This window comes from Melampsora larici-populina, assembly GCF_000204055.1.
Source record: "Melampsora larici-populina 98AG31 unplaced genomic scaffold MELLAscaffold_15, whole genome shotgun sequence".
Classification (NCBI taxonomy): domain Eukaryota; kingdom Fungi; phylum Basidiomycota; class Pucciniomycetes; order Pucciniales; family Melampsoraceae; genus Melampsora; species Melampsora laricis-populina.
Window position 1 is genome coordinate 1,100,210 of NW_006768779.1, and position 17,726 is coordinate 1,117,935.

Below are 17,726 nucleotides of genomic sequence, written 5' to 3' on the forward strand. Positions count from 1 at the left end.
AATATATTCCGCCAAGTTTCGGGGTGAGAGATTCGATTGCACCTGGACCATGTTGTACAAATCACGGGCTCGTCCTACATAGCTTTTGAAATCCTCGTTGACCCCCATTTTCAGTTGTCTGATCGCCTTTTCCGTGTCTTGTAACCATCCCGTCGGTAAGGTTTCCACAGCGAGCTCTTTCATGATTTCATCCCATGTCAAGTCTTTGAGGTCTGAAGCCGAGTTTACAAACCACGCTCCAGCTCGTGGCTCAACTAGGACCGAACCGAGAATGATGCGACGTTCGTTGTCGTCCGTCACATTTTTGAGCGTGAAGTATTGCTCGATAAGGCGTCGCCAATTGAAAAGCGCAGCAGGATTCTCCGTCAGGCCGTTGAATTTCGGTACCTCTGATATCTTGATGGTGCTTGCTGACACCTTTTGAATTGGTCCATCATCGGCTTCGTCAACTAGGCTGCGGTGAGGCGATTGGATTGAGACCCTCCTTACGCTTTCGCGTAAGTTTGCGGTAGCGTTCGGTGAAGACATGGCGGGATGTGCTTCGTCGCCTCGTTCCAGTGGAGCAGGTCGAGGTCTAGATGCGGAAACTGGTCCCGTGATTGGTCTGTGATCCTCCGCAGCGTCGTTAAACTGACTTGCCCTTGGGCCTAACGGGGTGGGGGTGTTAAGGTTATCCTGATGAGATGCCAATAAGCCGAACGGGTTTTGTGAACCTCCACTGTTTCCGGTTCCTGGAGATTGGGATTTCACCAACTGCGAGATGGTTGCTTCGAGTGCGTCGAGACGTTGCCGGTCTGCCGTTGCTGCCGCAGCTTGAGATTGAAACGCTGCATTTTCTTCCTCGAGCTGTCTCATTCGCTCGTGGAGGGCCTCGATGATTTCGTCTTTAGAACGGCGCTCCTCAGGATCCTTACCTTTGACGGTATCGGCATCTGAGGATCCTCCGCGGGACGCTGGCATCGGCGTATAGATAAAGCTACCCGGGACTATTGGTGTAAGGGTCGTGAGAGATTCTCGGACAATCTGAACGTCGGGAGTGTTTGTTGGTTCCGCTAATGAATGCGATGACGAGGGCAGTATGGTCCGAATGGTTTTGTCAGGCGTGTAATCGTGGTCTGCTTGGGGTTTCCAGTTGTAACGAGGCGGTGCAGGGGCAGGAGGGGATTCGGCAGGTTCTGATGGTCGTTGTCGGCGTAAGAAGCTCTCGGGATTGGCAGAAAAGTTCGAAGGCAAATTAAAGGGCATAGGGCCCTAAGTGTCGATTGGCGAGGATGTCAAGGTGTCAAGAGTCGCAAGGATATTCAAGAAGAGAAAAAGGTAGGAGTAGTAGAATAAAAAAGTGTAAGACTCTCGTAGGAGAACCTTCACTAAGGTTTCAACTCAGTTCTCACGGTGGTATTCAACCACGGAAAGCTATTCTAGAACTCGGTTATATTACCATAAACTAGCTAGCTCCGGTCAGGGTTCGTGAGGAGCAAACAACAATCAGAACAACATCAAAATAAGAGAGAAAGATACAGTCGTTTTCAAAAAGCTTGTCACAAATTCACTGCCAAATGATCCCAAATCGCTCGAGTTTTGCGGGCAAATTTGGACAAGCTTTTTGCAAACGACTGTAAGTAGAAAGAACTGAAAAGGGATCTCGTACCTAGCTCCGGTCAGGGTTCGTGAGGAGAAAGGGAACCCGACGTGGAGCCAGATGATTCATCTAAACTATGTAGTGTGACCTATGTAAAGCCATGATGTAATAACCCTTACAGAATGTACAGAAATCACATTGTATGAAATGTGTTTGATATGTGATTTACAAGCATTCTAGAAATTACAGAATGCTTTCAAAATTTTCTCATCACATTTCAAGAATTCTATTAAAGTCCATTCTTCTACAACAAAATCATGTTTTGTGATTTCTTTTGATGCTTTTATTTCAAAGCTTCTTTTCTGGAATTGGACAAGTTCTTTTCTATTGTACAGATCTTGTTGAATTTGTGACTATCCCCATTCCAATGTACAGAATAGCATAAACCCTTTAAGAGCATCCAGTATTGTCAGTGTGGATGGCCTTGGTATGGTAGATTAACTGTACCAAGCTTTGAAATTCCTATTTGTTTCCAATGTACAGATTGGTACATACCTAGAATCAATCAAAAATCTGCAAAGGTCCAGCTAAACTTACTAGGTACCAAATTGGTACATATTGGCAAGTCTACTGAACTTTACCAAGCTGTACACCACCCCTGGCCCTACTTCCAAAAATCAAAGTTTGTTTAAACTTTTGCTTTTTTGGTCTCAATACACAACCTAATTTTTTTATCTTGATTCTTGACATAAGTATTAAACATCTTCTTTTTTTGTGTAACTTTTACATCTTTAATTTTATGCTGTTTATTGGTTTTATTTAGGTTTCTTGTTTTCAAATTAATTGTTTTCAAAATGCTTGTTCTCAAATCATTTTTTTAAAAATTATTTTCTTTCAATTTGATTGTTCTTTAAATGATTGTTATTTGAATTGATTGTTTTGAAAATCATAGGTTTCAAACTAGTGTTTGGTCTCAAACTTCAACCTATTTTGAGCAACGACAAAAAGTCTTTGCTGCTTTTAAATTGGAAGTTTCTTTTACAGAAAGAATGATATTGGGACAGATTCTTTTCTGTACACCTCCCCACCCCTAGGATTCGTAATCATCGGGTTTGCAACAGGCCCCACCGCTGCAGAACTTGAATGATTACGTAAACCACTTGGAGGGGACTGTACAGTATCTTGAAACAATAGTGGATTTCCATGTTCCTTTACTTATTGTGAAATCTGTATTGTGAAACTTTTACTGAAATTCTGCTGTAATGATTGTGGATCCTCTTAATGATCTTCTGAACTCCACTTGACTCAAGCAAAACTCAAAATGCATTGATCTGAAGATAGAGGTAACACTGCTGGCAAAGATGCCTTGGATTGTAAAATCCAAGGTATCCTTGGGTATACATTCCCACAGACTGCACGTCTGAGGAATTAATGCAAGGCTTTATTTGCCCTTGAAGATTGCCTCAGATCATTTACTTGGACATTGCATCCAAGGCTATTGCCATCCGAGGATACCTTGGATTTTCCAATCCAAGGCATCTTTGTTGGCAGTGTAATGATGAAGTGTTCATTGAGCTGTCAAAAGGAAATCAATCAAAATCAAAACCAGCCTCTGAAAAGCCAATCAAAGTTAAAGATAAGAACACAGATCAAGCCATCAAATTCAAAAAATAATAAGATAGATGGAAAAAGAGAATGCTCCAAGTGCTTTATAATCCACTCATCAAGAGACTCTGCATCTTATTGATAAGTTCAAGCATTGAAAATATTTTTGAAAGAGAGAATGATGGTGGTCTGGTCTCAAGACAGATGTATAGAAGGAGGATTTAATGAGCAGCTGCAGACAATAAAAAGAGAGTCTGTCAAGATTGAAGAACCATATATTAAACTTGTAATAAAATTCTTTACATTCATCATTTGCCTTCCTACACTTTTGAGTCTTCCCTTCCTTTGATCTCTAGTCTCTGTTTCCCTTGATTTTGCTCTGGATTTCCAAGTGATGCAAGACTGACAGGTTTCAGGCTCCCTAAACTACATCAAATCAGTGTGGATTTAGGGTTTCATAGGTCTTGAGCCAAAAAAGATTCCAAGTGGTGCAGAACTTACAGGTTTCAGGATGCTCAAAATTACACCCAATGTGTGTGGATTCAGTGATTGACAGGATTCAAGCCCCAATAAACCATTCTCCATGTCATCAAATCACATTTTTCTTCATACTCACACTTGCTGTAATTATTTGTTTTATACACTCATTTGTCTTGCTTTTATTGCTTTTATAAATAGTTTAAATTGACTTATAAGGCTTTCAACAAGATTGTGGACTCTTCTGTTGCTCCTGGGGTCAACAATGCAAGTGGCAAGGTTCACACTGGTAGTAGTAAGGACGGGTGTGATCATTGGATCAAAGTAGTAAGTGCGCTGTGTCATCCATCCCAGTCATATTTTATCAATGCTGATATCTGCTTCATAGGTTGGGAATCATGTGGTGGGTGCGGGTTTTGAATTTGGGGCATTCCCGGGCGCGGATTTTGACCGCTCCAAAGGCACACCTATAGTGGAGGCGCAGAGGTGTGCCTCTGAGGTGTCAAAATCTCCCCAAAGATAAAAAAAAGGTAAAAAATTGCTCAACAACAACAGAAATCATATCTTTTGTATTTCATAACAGTAATTCTGCACATATCATGAACAGTCATTGAAGTAAATCATCAAAAAAATCTTCCTCATCCCAGTGTCCATTCTCAGATCCCTCATCTAAAACAATAGTGACAGGTTGTTCTGCTTCAACTCTAATATTGAATAATGTTAAATCAAAGAGGGTGTCTATAAAACCACTCTTAGTAGTATCCTCTATTCCTTCTCCCTGATCCACCTCATCTTTGCCATGAATTCTATTTTCAAACTCTTGAACTTGGTCAAGATTTTCAAATTGAGGATCTAAACCTTGTGTTTCATCAGTAGCAGCAGTTTGATTGGTATTATTGGTCGGTCTGGGCTCACAATTCGGTTGCTTGGATTCAATATCCATCTCAATTTGAGACATCATCTTCAATCTCGAGACATTCATACAAGGTCACAACTTTGTCTGTTGAGAACCCATCCGTGAAAAGAGGCTTTCAACACCCGCAGCGTGGGGTACAATTTCTAAGAGCTTGATGGCAAACAATTTGAGCTCTTGAGTCTGTGGATTAGCTGGTAATTTTAAACAATAACTTGTCACAGAAGAATCTAAACATCAATCAAGATCAATTAGTTTATTATGTGATGTTTAGAAATGAGAGATCACAACTCACTATTTGCAGGTATACAAAATGGACCATATGAGTTGTAGTTTTGTAGAATTGATTACATGGTCAGCTATTCTACATGGCTTTCCATCCATTGTAGCTTTACAGTGCTGAAATTGAGCGCGGCAGCGGTTTGTTGAACTGTTGGTGTTGGAAGACATCAAAAAGCCCGTCCATTGCTTGCCAAAACCAGTGGTGGGTTGGATCCAATCAGCTGACCTTGACACAGAGGATTTGACTTTGGGCATGATGCAGAAGCATATGTGGTGTTACTGTAGTTTTGGGACTTTTTTAAAGGATTTTGACAGGGGAAATCTGGAAACTGACGGTAAAACTTTCCACCTGTGGCACCCATCTTATGCAACAGCTGAGAGGAATTTACCTGCCCTAACTTGGGCATGCCTACCCCAAATTCGGGCTTAAAGGGCCTCTTTTGTGCTGCGCCCACCATGTGAGTCAGGAAGAATGAAACAAAACCAATCCAAACCAATGGTTTTCCAGCATATGAAGCTGTATCACAAATCATGGCCAAGAAGCACTGACCAGCCAATGGTAAAGAAGGTCCAGGAACTCAAATAAAAGCAAACATGGATATCTTGCCCTCAAGCAATGATTCATAGAAGGTAAGTCCTGTCATCTCATCTGAATACCATCTACTTTAATTTGAATCAACTGATTTATTATAACTGTGTTTTATCCCATCAGAAGCAGATCCAAATAGAGATCAATCTCAATCTCACATTTCCTGTTCAGCAAAGGATTTGGACCCCAATGAGATTCAGGTCATAGGCCCCCTTCTTCACACAATAACAACAGCACTGTAAGAATTTGTTTCTTCTTTTCTTTTCTTTTCTTTCAATCCTTTTCAATCCTTTTCAATCCTTTTCAATCCTTTTCAATCCTGTTCAATATTTTTGATCATTTGATTCTTCTTTCCTTTTTATTCTTTTCAAATTCATCATATAACCCTTCTATTCACCTTACCAAGATCACAAGCACTAGATAAGAAGACAAAATTGACAACTCAGAGAAGAAATGTGTACACAGCAAAAGGAGATCAACCAATTCAGGACTCTCAACTTTGACTGCAAAGCAATCACACACTGGAGGAACAAAATTAGGAGCTGAATCAATTGATCAAGTGCTTGAGAGAGTCTAACTCGAATCTGTTGGAATAAATCCATATTACATGTCTTGTTGTATTTCTTTTTTTATTTTATCATTTAATTACATTAACACTAATCCTACATGTAAACTGTTACTCACAACATTTTGTTTCAAAACTTAAAGCTAACCATGAATTGTTTTGCACAATAGAGTACTTCATACCTCATAGTTCTGATAACTTTCTTTTTCTTTTCTTCATCACTTTAGAAAGTTTTCATCACCAACAACCTCATTATCACCAAACACTCTCTCCGGACTTATAGTTCCTCTCTCCTGTTTACTGATAAGACTGTTGTTGCTTCTGATCAGGAATCAAAGATTCCTTTAGGATCTAAGTGACACTCCTCCAACCCTGAAGGAGTGTCTGCTCCAGGCTGACATATTGGCTTTCTCCCAAATCTTACTGGCTCTGTTTACAAAGCGTGATTTCAACAGTGGCTTCCACTCTCCTTTGACCATTAACCCAAAACAGATGCCACCTGGATCCCTTTTTGGGGAGATGGGCTGTGATTGGGTCCTGAGAAGATCTGATAAAACTGGCTCAGAGGAGCGTTGACATGGGCAATGCCGAGTGAAAATGAACCTGGGGTAATCAGGTACGAAGTAAGTACGGCAGCAGGCCTTCACAACGCTTCGAGAGCTAAGATGATACGAACCTGGGGTAATCAGGTACGAAGTAAGTACGGCAGCAGGCCTTCACAACGCTTCGAGAGCTAAGATGATACAAACCTGTGCACGAGCAACAGGTATTTGAAGATGGATCAAGTCAGGAAATAGTGAGTAAAACAAAACTAAGATTCTTTTTCGATCATTCAAACTATTTCATACCTGGGGTAATCAGGTACGAAGTAAGTACGGCAGCAGGCCTTCACAACGCTTCGAGAGCTAAGATGATACAAACCTAACACAACACTACAGTTAGTAAAGAACAGATAAAAGTTGAAAAAGAGAAACACAAACCTGTGCACAAGCAACAGGTATTTGAAGATGGATCAAGTCAGGAAAAAGTGAGTAAAACAAAACTACTATAGAAAGGTAAAAAGTATGTTAGATAATAGTTGAGTGAGATGTAATTAGAGAAACACTTACAGATTCTTTTTCGATGAAGAAAAAGAATCTGAGTGTGACAAAGGAGTTACTATTTATGTGAAATAAAACAACGGAAAAGCGGACAGCGAACACACAACATATTCAAATAAAATCAAATGAAATACTCAAGTCTCACAAGACTTATTCCCGAAACAGTTACTAATAAAACCCCTTTCGTAAACTTCTAACCTGATTCGTAAATGTCTTCATAAATCAATTCTTTATTGTTTCTGTTCTTGACGTTGATGAACTCTCAAGCACAAAATTGTCTGAAACCGGAAATCCTTGACACTTATATCATAATATCATAACAGGTCCAAGACATCTAGCTGTTGCTGTAAGTGGAGTATTTGAACTTTGCTGGGTCTGGCTGTCTTTGACTCCCTCAGGTGGATCTTTATGAATTTTGTTCCACATCTTTGGCCAAACTCCACATGGTGTCACAAGATTACTCTGTTGTTGAATGAGGTTTGAAGAAGCTTTCCCAAGTGTGCCATGAACCAGAAAGCTACCAGACCTACTATTCCAATCAATTGGTCTGTTGTTTTCCCCCACATGAATGCAAGGTACCATTGTGTAATGATGTACACATCATTACTTAGTAGTACAGATACCTAGACTTAAGGCTTAACCGTTTTCATACTTCATTCTGTTTCCTTGCATGCAATCCTGGCTCCTTAGGGAATTCGAGCTGATCTCGTACTCATTATCTTTGGAGCTAGGTGAGCACTTACTATATATACTTTCTTTCTATTTTCATTTCATCATCATTGTATTTCTCATTCCCTTAGGGAATTCGAGCTGATCTCGTACTCATTATCTTTGGAGCTAGAAATATAAGTTATACGTTGGTTCTAGAAACTCCAAAGTCCACTACGTGGCATTTGATCCTCAGTTCCCTCCAAGAAAGGCCCTTCAAGAGATTCCTTTGAGTGAGGACTATTAGTCCTTTACACTTTTTTTTTCTCGAACCTTCACTTCAGAAGAACGATTGTTCTTATTCCTTCAGAAGAACTTAGTTCTTACAACGACCCCGGATTTTCTGAATTTGGCTCAAACGTTTTCTCGTTCTCGATTATACCAATCTTGTTCATCGCCTTGTACGTGATACACACCTGCATGACCCCCCCACCTTCGACCCGCAGCGTCTCTACCAATCTTATACCCGGGATAGACGATCCCGAGAGCATCATCCGCCTCTCAAATACGCCTTCCCCACATTTTCATCATCGTTCCATCGAAGAGACGGGGAGATACGACACCGATAGAGTCCTCTTCGCTAGCGTACCCCCCAAGCTGATCCCCGCATCTGAAAGACCCTATATCCCACCTTCTACCCCACCACGATCTACTTCGTTACCGGGAGCATTCCCAGCCAGTCCCGCCCCGGCCCGATCTCGAGTGTCCCGTCTTCAACTGGAAGAAACACGACTCCGACAAGATCTCCTAGCCAGATCACAATCAATGCGTTCCTCCCCACTACACAATAGCGATACCATGACGAGTAAGCCTGACGATGACGAGACCCAGCCGTCGACTCAAGACCTACTCCGTGCTATGATGATTGCCCAAACTGCCGGTATACAGGCGGCCAACGAGGCAGCTGAACGTCACGCCAAATTGGAACAAGACCGCATCGCGGCTGCTCGTGAAGCCGAAGAACGAATCGCTGGCTTGGAAGAGCGACTTTTGCAATTCCAACTGAATGCGGCGGGCCAACCACCATCTCAACCTCCTCCCCCTGCTCCTGCCACAACACGAGAAGATCGCGGTCTCGATCTTACGCGATTCAAGTCGTCCGATGGACCGCAGTTTAAGGGTCCCTATCGGGACACCGAGGCTTTTTTGAGATGGTTCACATCTCTGAAGATATTTTTCCTTGTGAAGAAGGTCGAAAAGGACGTGGACCGTATTATTCTTACTGGTTCCTACTTGCTCAAGACCAATCTTCAGGCGTTCTGGGCACACAACATCAACGCCTTCAAGTCCATGTCTTGGGATTCCTTCAAGGAACGTCTATTTCGCACCGCCTTACCCTCTGACTGGAACGATAAGTTGCGCGAAAAGATTCTCACGCTACGCATGTCTTCCAACGAAGACTTCAAATTCTACTGCACACGAGCGAGGTCGATGCAGTCACTCATGAATCACGATCGAGTGGAGATCGACGACTTTGACTTAGCAACACACATCGTCCTAGGTTTACTCCCAGAGCTGAAGTCTACTCTTCGATTGGACGGTCCTTTGAAATGAGAAGATTTTGATTTCATTAAATTTGAAGAGCGCTGCGACTTGATTTACGAAGATCTAGTTGTGAAGCGAGTCTTGTCACGTCGGCCAGCTGCTTCTTCAAACGCCCGATTCAGTCAAAGCCCGAATGCTCCTCAAAGCTCAGCTCACACTACTACGCCCACCTCCTCAACAGACGCCGAAGAACGAAAACAACTTTTTTACTGGAAAATTAATTCATACCTTGACTCCATGGGGCTCTGTCATTTCTGCAGAAAGCAGTGCGGCAGTGAATTTAAGCAATGCACCGGCACGTTCTCAAAGGAACGGGTCGTTTTCCCGCCTGGATACAAAGCACCACCCAAGCCTCAAAATTACACCCCGCCACGAGCTTGCCTAGCAGCCACCGCAGGACGTCCCACACAACCGCCTGCTGGCAGACCTGCTCGAACAAACGTCGCGGCGGCCACTTGTCCCGAATACGATGCTGTGACTGTAGCGGCGTATGAGGAGATTGAACGTGAGCTGCAAGAGATAGCGGACAATGGTGAAGATGTGATTGTACCTGGAGAAGAAGGGTGCGTGGATCAGCCAGTCTCATTACCAACGGTGATACTTGAGCTAACCTGCAACGGTACACTGATTCGTGCACTGGCTGATGCAGGCTCTGAGACCAATCTGATCTCGGAAAAAATGGTCGATATTCTTGGACTTCGACGTCGACGCCTTGTTAAGCCGACCGTCGTAGGCCTAGCGTTGGAGCCAGGAGGACAAGCGCCATTACTCACAGAATTCACGACTATCCCGTTGTTCCATCAAGGCTCTGGTCAGAAATTCGAAAGACCTTATGCAAAGATTGGCCAATTGGGTAGCTCTTACGATATCATCTTAGGTTCCCCTTTCCTCTCTCGTCACGAACTCTCTGTTTCCTGCGCGAAAAAAGCTGTAATTAGTGAAATTTCGGGTACTATGATGAAGGATTTTAGGCATGAATTGAAATTAAAGAAACAATTTGAAGAGTCAGTAGCCAATGATGTAGCTGCAAATGAAGAGAGCAGAGAGACTGCGCGTTGGAAAGAGTGGGAGACTCAGCTTAAGGTGAAGAATGAGCCCATGCTGAGTGACAAAGTGACACCGTGGAATGTGATTGAGAGTATGGTTCTGAAGGAATATCAAGATGTTTTCCCAATGGACATTCCAGCTTTGTCAGAGGCAGCAGAGGCTAATGGCGAGTTTGTTGATAGCTCCTTTCCAGAGAAGATGCAGGACCCATCCTCGAAGATCAGACATAAAATCATACTCACGGACCCTAACGTGGTGATCAACAAAAGGCAGTACCCTTACCCGGCGAAGCACATGGGTGCTTGGCGAAAGCTGGTGGATCAACACGTCGCGGCAGGCCGTATTAGAAAGTCTTTGAGTCAATACGCGTCTCCTAGCCTTATTATTCCGAAGAAGGACCCTTCCGAACTTCCAAGGTGGGTATGTGATTACCGCACCTTGAACAGTGTGACCGTCAGGGACCGTTCACCTCTTCCTAATGTGGATGAGTTGGTCAGACTGGTGGCTACAGGCAAAGTTTTTTCTATTTTGGATCAAACAAACGCGTTTTTTCAGACCAGGATGCGTGAAGCTGATATACCACTGACGGCCGTGAAGACACCATGGGGACTCTACGAGTGGTGCGTAATGCCTATGGGTTTGACCAATGCGTCGGCGACACATCAATCTCGACTTGAAGAGGCGCTTGGGGATCTGATCAACACAGTATGCGTTGTATACCTTGACGACATTGTCGTTTTTTCCTCTTCCGTCGAAGAACATGAGCAACACGTTTGCAAAGTCCTGGACCGCCTACGTGCAGCAAACCTGTACTGCAGCAGTAAGAAGACAAAGTTATTTCGAGAGGAGATCAAGTTCGTGGGACATGTCATTTCAGGTGATGGGATCAAGCCGGATGAAGAGAAGGTTGAAAAGATACGCACGTGGGTTTCGCCTAAGTCATCAAAGGGAGTTAAGAAGTTTCTTGGGACAGTACAATGGATGAAGAAGTTCATTTCAGGACTCGAGAAGTACGTAGGCAAGCTCACTCCTTTGACGAGCAGCAAACTGGATCCCAAGAAGTTCAAATGGGGTGAGGCTGAAGAGGCGGCGTGTCAGAATATTAAACGCATCATGACGACACTTCCGTGCTTGAAAAACGTCGATTTCGATTCCTCAGACCCCCTCTGGCTATTCACTGACGCTAGTGGCTTAGGTTTGGGTGCGGCACTATTTCAAGGCAAGGATTGGCAAGGAGCTAACCCAATAGCTTACGAGTCAAGACAGATGTCAGCTGCCGAACGAAACTACCCCGTCCATGAACAGGAGCTTCTCGCGGTAGTGCACGCTTTACAAAAATGGAGGATGCTTTTGCTGGGAATGAAGGTCAACATGATGAGTGACCACCATTCTCTTACCTACCTAATGAAACAATGATCGCTGAGTAAACGACAAGCCAGGTGGCTTGAGCAACTGGCGGACTTTGATTTGGATTTCCGATACATCAGAGGCGAGGACAACACCGTTGCAGACGCCTTGTCTCGGAAGGATATCGAAGACTCACAGACGGGAGCCAATACGGTAGCCGCCCTGGCGATGTCACATAGCTTTTCAGACGATTTCCGCCAATTGGTCCTCCACGGCTACGCGACGGACAAGTTCTGTAATGCTGTTGTGGATGGGATGCCGCTTCGCGACGATTGTTACATTGACAATAGCTTGATTTTCATTGACGGACGCCTCCTGATCCCGAGTGGTAATGAATTACACACCAAGTTAATTGACGAAGCACACCGTCGGGTAGGTCATCTCAGCGTCTTGAAAACGGTCGCAATCCTACGAAATGATTTCTTCTGGCCGAAGATGAGCAAGGATGTCGAGCTACGCCTCAAGTCCTGCGAGGTTTGCCAGAAAACAAAGGCCCGGACGTCACTACCTAATGGACGCATGAGGACGCCGGAGATTCCGCTCACACCTTTGTCGGATATCGCCATCGACTTTGTTGGACCCTTGCCTAAAATAAACTCGTACGACATGCTTCTCACCTGCACCTGCCGTCTCTCGGGGTTCACTAGGCTCATTCCCACCAACCAAACGGACACTGCAGAAAAGACTGCTTCTCGGTTCTTCTCAGCCTGGTCTGGTACCTTTGGTTCCCCTTCGACGATCATCAGTGATCGCGATAAAGCGTGGTCTTCGAAGTTTTGGAAGTCACTCATGGAGCGGCTCAACATTTCATTCCACCGCTCCTCAGCCTTCCACCCTCAAGCGGACGGACGGAGCGAAAGAACTAACAAGACAGTGGGACAGATTCTACGGACGTTCACGTCGAAACGTCAGACCCGATGGCTGGAGTCGCTTCCCTCAGTTGAATTCGCGATAAACAGTGCGGTCAACGTAGCAACTGGGTTATCGCCGTTCGAGACCATCTTCGGACGCCGTCCCAATCTCTTTCCTTCCAAAGATTCCATCAACGACTCACCGGCTGCCCTCGAGACTTGGCTTCGTCAACGTGAGGGTACCTGGGCTCAAATTTGTGACAATCTCTGGGCCAGTAGAGTAGTACAAGCACTTCATCACAACAAACGTCATTCAGACGTGTCAGTGAAGGTCGATGACTGGGTCCTTTTAGACTCTGGTGACTGGCGAGGCAGACACACAGGTGGCGTCGACAAATTGAAGGAGCGCTATGAAGGGCCCTACAAAGTGTTAGATACGTTCAATAACGGTCAGAGCATTCGACTTGACTTACCAGAAGGCGACAAGCGGCACAACGTCTTCAATATTTGCAAGCTCAAACTATTCGTGGAACCGGAGAACTTGGTGTATGGGTCAAATGACCAAAAGTAAGTTCTCACCTTTGTATGCACCGCCGGGCCTTCTACGTCGTCGTTGTAAAAGCATTACCTTGGCCACGCTGTGAGCATCAAATTGGACCTTTGCATACTATCACTTTACAGACCATACGACGACACTCGACTGGCGGACATCTGGCTTTCTATTGTTTCCTTTTTCTCTTGTCTTTCTCTTTTTTTTTTTTCTCTCTTTTCCTTTTTTTTCTTTCTTTCTTTCATTTTGTCTTTTGTTTGTTTTATCAACTTCACAGGTCAACACACTTTACCTCAGCAGGGCCTCGACCGCATTAGTCTTGATTATTATTAATTTTTTGCTTTCTTTCTCTCTCTTACACCTCTCATTCATTTTCCCCCGCTCCATGCTCATCTCACGTCGCATACCTGCATAAAGCCTTTTGTAGGGGGGGAGAATGTAATGATGTACACATCATTACTTAGTAGTACAGATACCTAGACTTAAGGCTTAACCGTTTTCATACTTCATTCTGTTTCCTCGCACGCAATCCTGGCTCCTTAGGGAATTTGAGCTGATCTCGTACTCATTATCTTTGGAGCTAGGTGAGCACTTACTATATATACTTTCTTTCTATTTTCATTTCATCATCATTGTATTTCTCATTCCCTTAGGGAATTTGAGCTGATCTTGTACTCATTATCTTTGGAGCTAGAAATATAAGTTATACGTTGGTTCTAGAAACTCCAAAGTCCACTACGTGGCATTTGATCCTCAGTTCCCTCCAAGAAAGACCCTTCAAGAGATTCCTTCGAGTGAGGACTATTAGTCCTTTACACATTGTTCTTCTGCAAACTTGCTAGCTTTTTCTTTGTTATCCACTACTCCCATTTCTTGACTTAACTGTGTGATTGACTCAAGAGTGAGGCTTGAGTCTTTGGGTTTCACAAACACTGTGTCACCCACCCAGCAGAATGCTGCCAGTAGCAGAGAACATCTCAAAATCACCACCTTCCAAGCATATGCTACATGGCCAAGCTTACATAGCCTGTGATGCCACCAACATTCATCCTGGTGTCCAGCAGCACTGCCAACATAGATGCCTCGGGTTGCGGAATCCGAGGCATCATCGGAGGTAAAACCTCGGACAAGGTCTGTCCGAGGTTTTTGTCCGAGGTAATCTTCTGCACTGGGAATTGCCTCGGATCAAAACCTTGGACAGCTTCTGTCGGAGGTTGGTAATCCGATAATACCTCGGATTGAAAAATCCGAGGTAAATATGTTGGCGGTGCAGTACTTGCTCTTCAGACATCAGTATCATCAGATACTTCCATTGATTGGGGCAAGTGGTTACCTGCCAGTATGCTTTAGCCCAGTCAAAGATAGCTAAAAAAAACTTGTTCTGTTGTTGTAAACAGGAAGTTGACTACAACCTGATATTTATCCCATGTCACTGTGAACATCATTCAACTTCCCCAAATTGGAAGAGGAAAATGATCAATAGTACAGTTTTTCATAGAAGGATCCAAAACTGCACACCTGAGCCATAACACCCAAACTAGATATGTGCAGCAAGCTAAGTAAATAGTTGTCTATCATGTACATACAGGTCTGCTCAGTTTTTTGCCCATCGGGATAAATAAATCACATGTTATACCACATGTAACTTTCTTGACTTCACAAAAATTGTCCCAAAAATTCACTACATATGACTATGTAGCTGCTCACACATTAATGTTGAAGCTATTTCACAGTAACAGAAAGGGTGTTACATGCAGTTGGGTTGATGAGATTACACCAAAACGTTGAGTAAGTGTATGTAGTCAATTTTTTGAATCCTTTTGTCAATCTGAAAAAAATAACAGCATGTGTTACATATGAATAACTTATCCTGATGAGCAGATAACTGAGCAGAACTGTATGTACATGATAACCACCTATTCACTGAGCCTGCTACACATATGTAATGTGGGTGTTATGGCTCAGGTGTGGAGTGATAGATCATTTTATGACAAACATAATTGCAATCATTTTTTCCCGCCCAAGTGGGGAAGTTGAATAATGTTTGCAGTGATGTGATCTCAAAATTCTCCTTGTTGACCTTGGTGTTTGTGGATTTTACGACTGTGTTGTTATGTGGAACCAGCAAATTGCTTATTGAATGTGTCCAGCTGTATCCGTTTATAGCAGCTGCAATGGGACTTGCTTGGAAAAAACCAGTGTCTGTAAGCTTACTCCTTCAAGAAGGGTCCTGCCATCTGTCCTGCCACCAACTCAAGTCTGAAATTTTCTTTGATCTTTTATTTTGCTGCTAGAGCTGATGAGTGATTGGGGGGCAAAAGTATCTGACCCCTGGTACAACTACATCATGGATCCCTTGGTCAAGAATGAGTCTCAGAACCACCAGAATGTAATTAAATACTGGTAGATGGCCAGCCCACAATAGTTCACATTTCCATACATGGATGTTTGATTTGCATGATGCTTAGGGCCTTGGTGGGCCAATGAGGCTGGCTGTGTGACTGACTGTATGGGTTTTATACACTTGATTTTGTCAGACATGGGATGGATCTGGTTGGGACCCGTGGATTGTACTTCCAAGGATGGGGTTGGGCTGGAGTGGTGTTTTCTGCTTCTTTCCCCTTCCTCTTTTCAATTGGAGGAACCCAAGAGGTCCTATCCTCAGAGTCTAATTCAATGAAGGGACCTTGTAGTACCTCTGCCACATCTTTGATCAGTCAATCAATATTGTTTGGCAAGATGGGTTTGCCGTCTAGGCCAAAGTTTTCATGCTGCTGACGTGTGTTCCTATGTCAGGGTGGCTGTGCTATTACTTGGACAGCTAATTGGCCTAGACTTATAAAATGAGGTCTCTGAATTATGATAGGTCTTTCTATCTACGGCCTACCCACAGTGCCTACCTGGGTAGGTGTTGGTAGGTGCTGGAATTCTGGCGCCTGCCTGCTTTCAATCAAGGTAGGTGCCTGGTACCGGAATTTTTGGGAATATTCTCACACTTGGTAGGCCATAATTCTGATGCCTACCTAGCTCTAGCACCAGGTAGGCATCATGAAAGAGCAAGCTAGTATGCCTCAGAAAATGATGCCTACATGGGCTGGAAATTCATGTATGGCGTCTATATGGATTTCTAAAAATGTAGGGGTCATGTTTTTAACACCTACATGCTTTTTTGCCAATTTTATGGTGCAACACCGGCATTGAGGTGTGTAGCTGGCAGGACTCAGGAATGCACCTACAAAGGGTTGTAATGTGAATTCCGACCTTTTGTTGACAAGGTTTTTGGGCACTTAATGACACATTCACAGCACCTACAGTAGTACAAAATGTGCGTGAGAGTGAAGGCTTTCATTTCAGCTAACTCTCAGCTTTATAGCACCTATACTTGCTGAGATGATAGGATGTAACGGTCAAAAACAGCCCTAAAATCAAATGTTGGAATCAGGCCTTGGCAGCACCAAAAAAAATTCTGCCAATTGATTTTGTGCCAAAGTGAGAGAGGTTGAGCGCCTTGTAATAGGCTCATCTGATAGGCCTGATCCATGCGCATCTTTTGAAGTGCTCTGGACCTTGAGACAAGAAGTGGTGTGTTGTGTAGAGCCCAAAAACCAAAAAACAGGTTTCATTACAACCCTTTATAGGCGCATTCCTGGGTCCTGTGTAGGCATCCCTAATTCACGCCTATATCATCAGAATTCTGGTAATGCTTGGTCTAGACAAGGGTGGTTGTTGAAGACAGGCAACACAAATAAGAGTACTTTGGTGGTTGCCAAAGATGGTTCAAGTAAATTCAAGTATTTAGGTGGGCGCCCTCTCTTTCCAACTGATGGAGAAATAGATTGAGTCTTGGAACACAAAAGATACATATAGGTAAAAGAATTGAGAACATGTATTGGGATTGATGCTCATTGATGTTAATGGGATTGTACAATTGTAAGTATCTAGAAAAATTGAAACACAACACAACACAACACATAAAACAAATACCCAGGTACAGTCGTTTTCAAAAAGGATGAAAATACAATCACAAAAACTTGGTCATGTGGTCTGTGCATGCGGTGGATGTAGCTGGAATGTGGGTGAATCCCAACAGCCAAATATTGGCAATATTCTCATACAGTCTACAAATCTCAAACTGTAACTTTATTATTGATTGATATAGCCTGACTTTGAGGCCCCCTCAGAAAGTTAATATTGCCGAATGGTATGGTGAAGGAGTGTTGCAGCAGCTAATGCAAAAGAGGTTCTTTTTTTCCAAGTTTTGGGGATGGCCTTAGTAAATTTGATGGGAATGTGCTAGCACCACAATCATCATCTAAAGGCAGCCAAGACCATAAAAGTAAAGACCACACAGCCGTTTTGAACGCGCTCCCCAAGCAGGACACGCTTGCCACGGCGGCAGCTTCATGCCATAGTGCCATCAACAATATAATTACCAGTGCAAAACACCGAATTGAAGTCGTTTGTAAGGCCAAAAAAGCACTATGGGTGGGCTGTATTGGCTGTATGTG

General features: G+C 43.5%; 1 protein-coding gene across 1 annotated transcript; it reads right to left on the reverse strand.

Moving 5' to 3' along the window:
* Window positions 1–433: 433 nt before the first annotated feature.
* Window positions 434–1,245, reverse strand: MELLADRAFT_85780 (uncharacterized protein; the record flags this gene model as incomplete). Its single annotated transcript, XM_007409296.1, has 2 exons — window positions 434–440; window positions 527–1,245. 2 exons carry the CDS (start codon window positions 1,243–1,245, stop codon window positions 434–436), a joined length of 726 nt encoding a protein of 241 aa, XP_007409358.1.
* Between the last annotated feature and the right edge of the window lie 16,481 nt (window positions 1,246–17,726).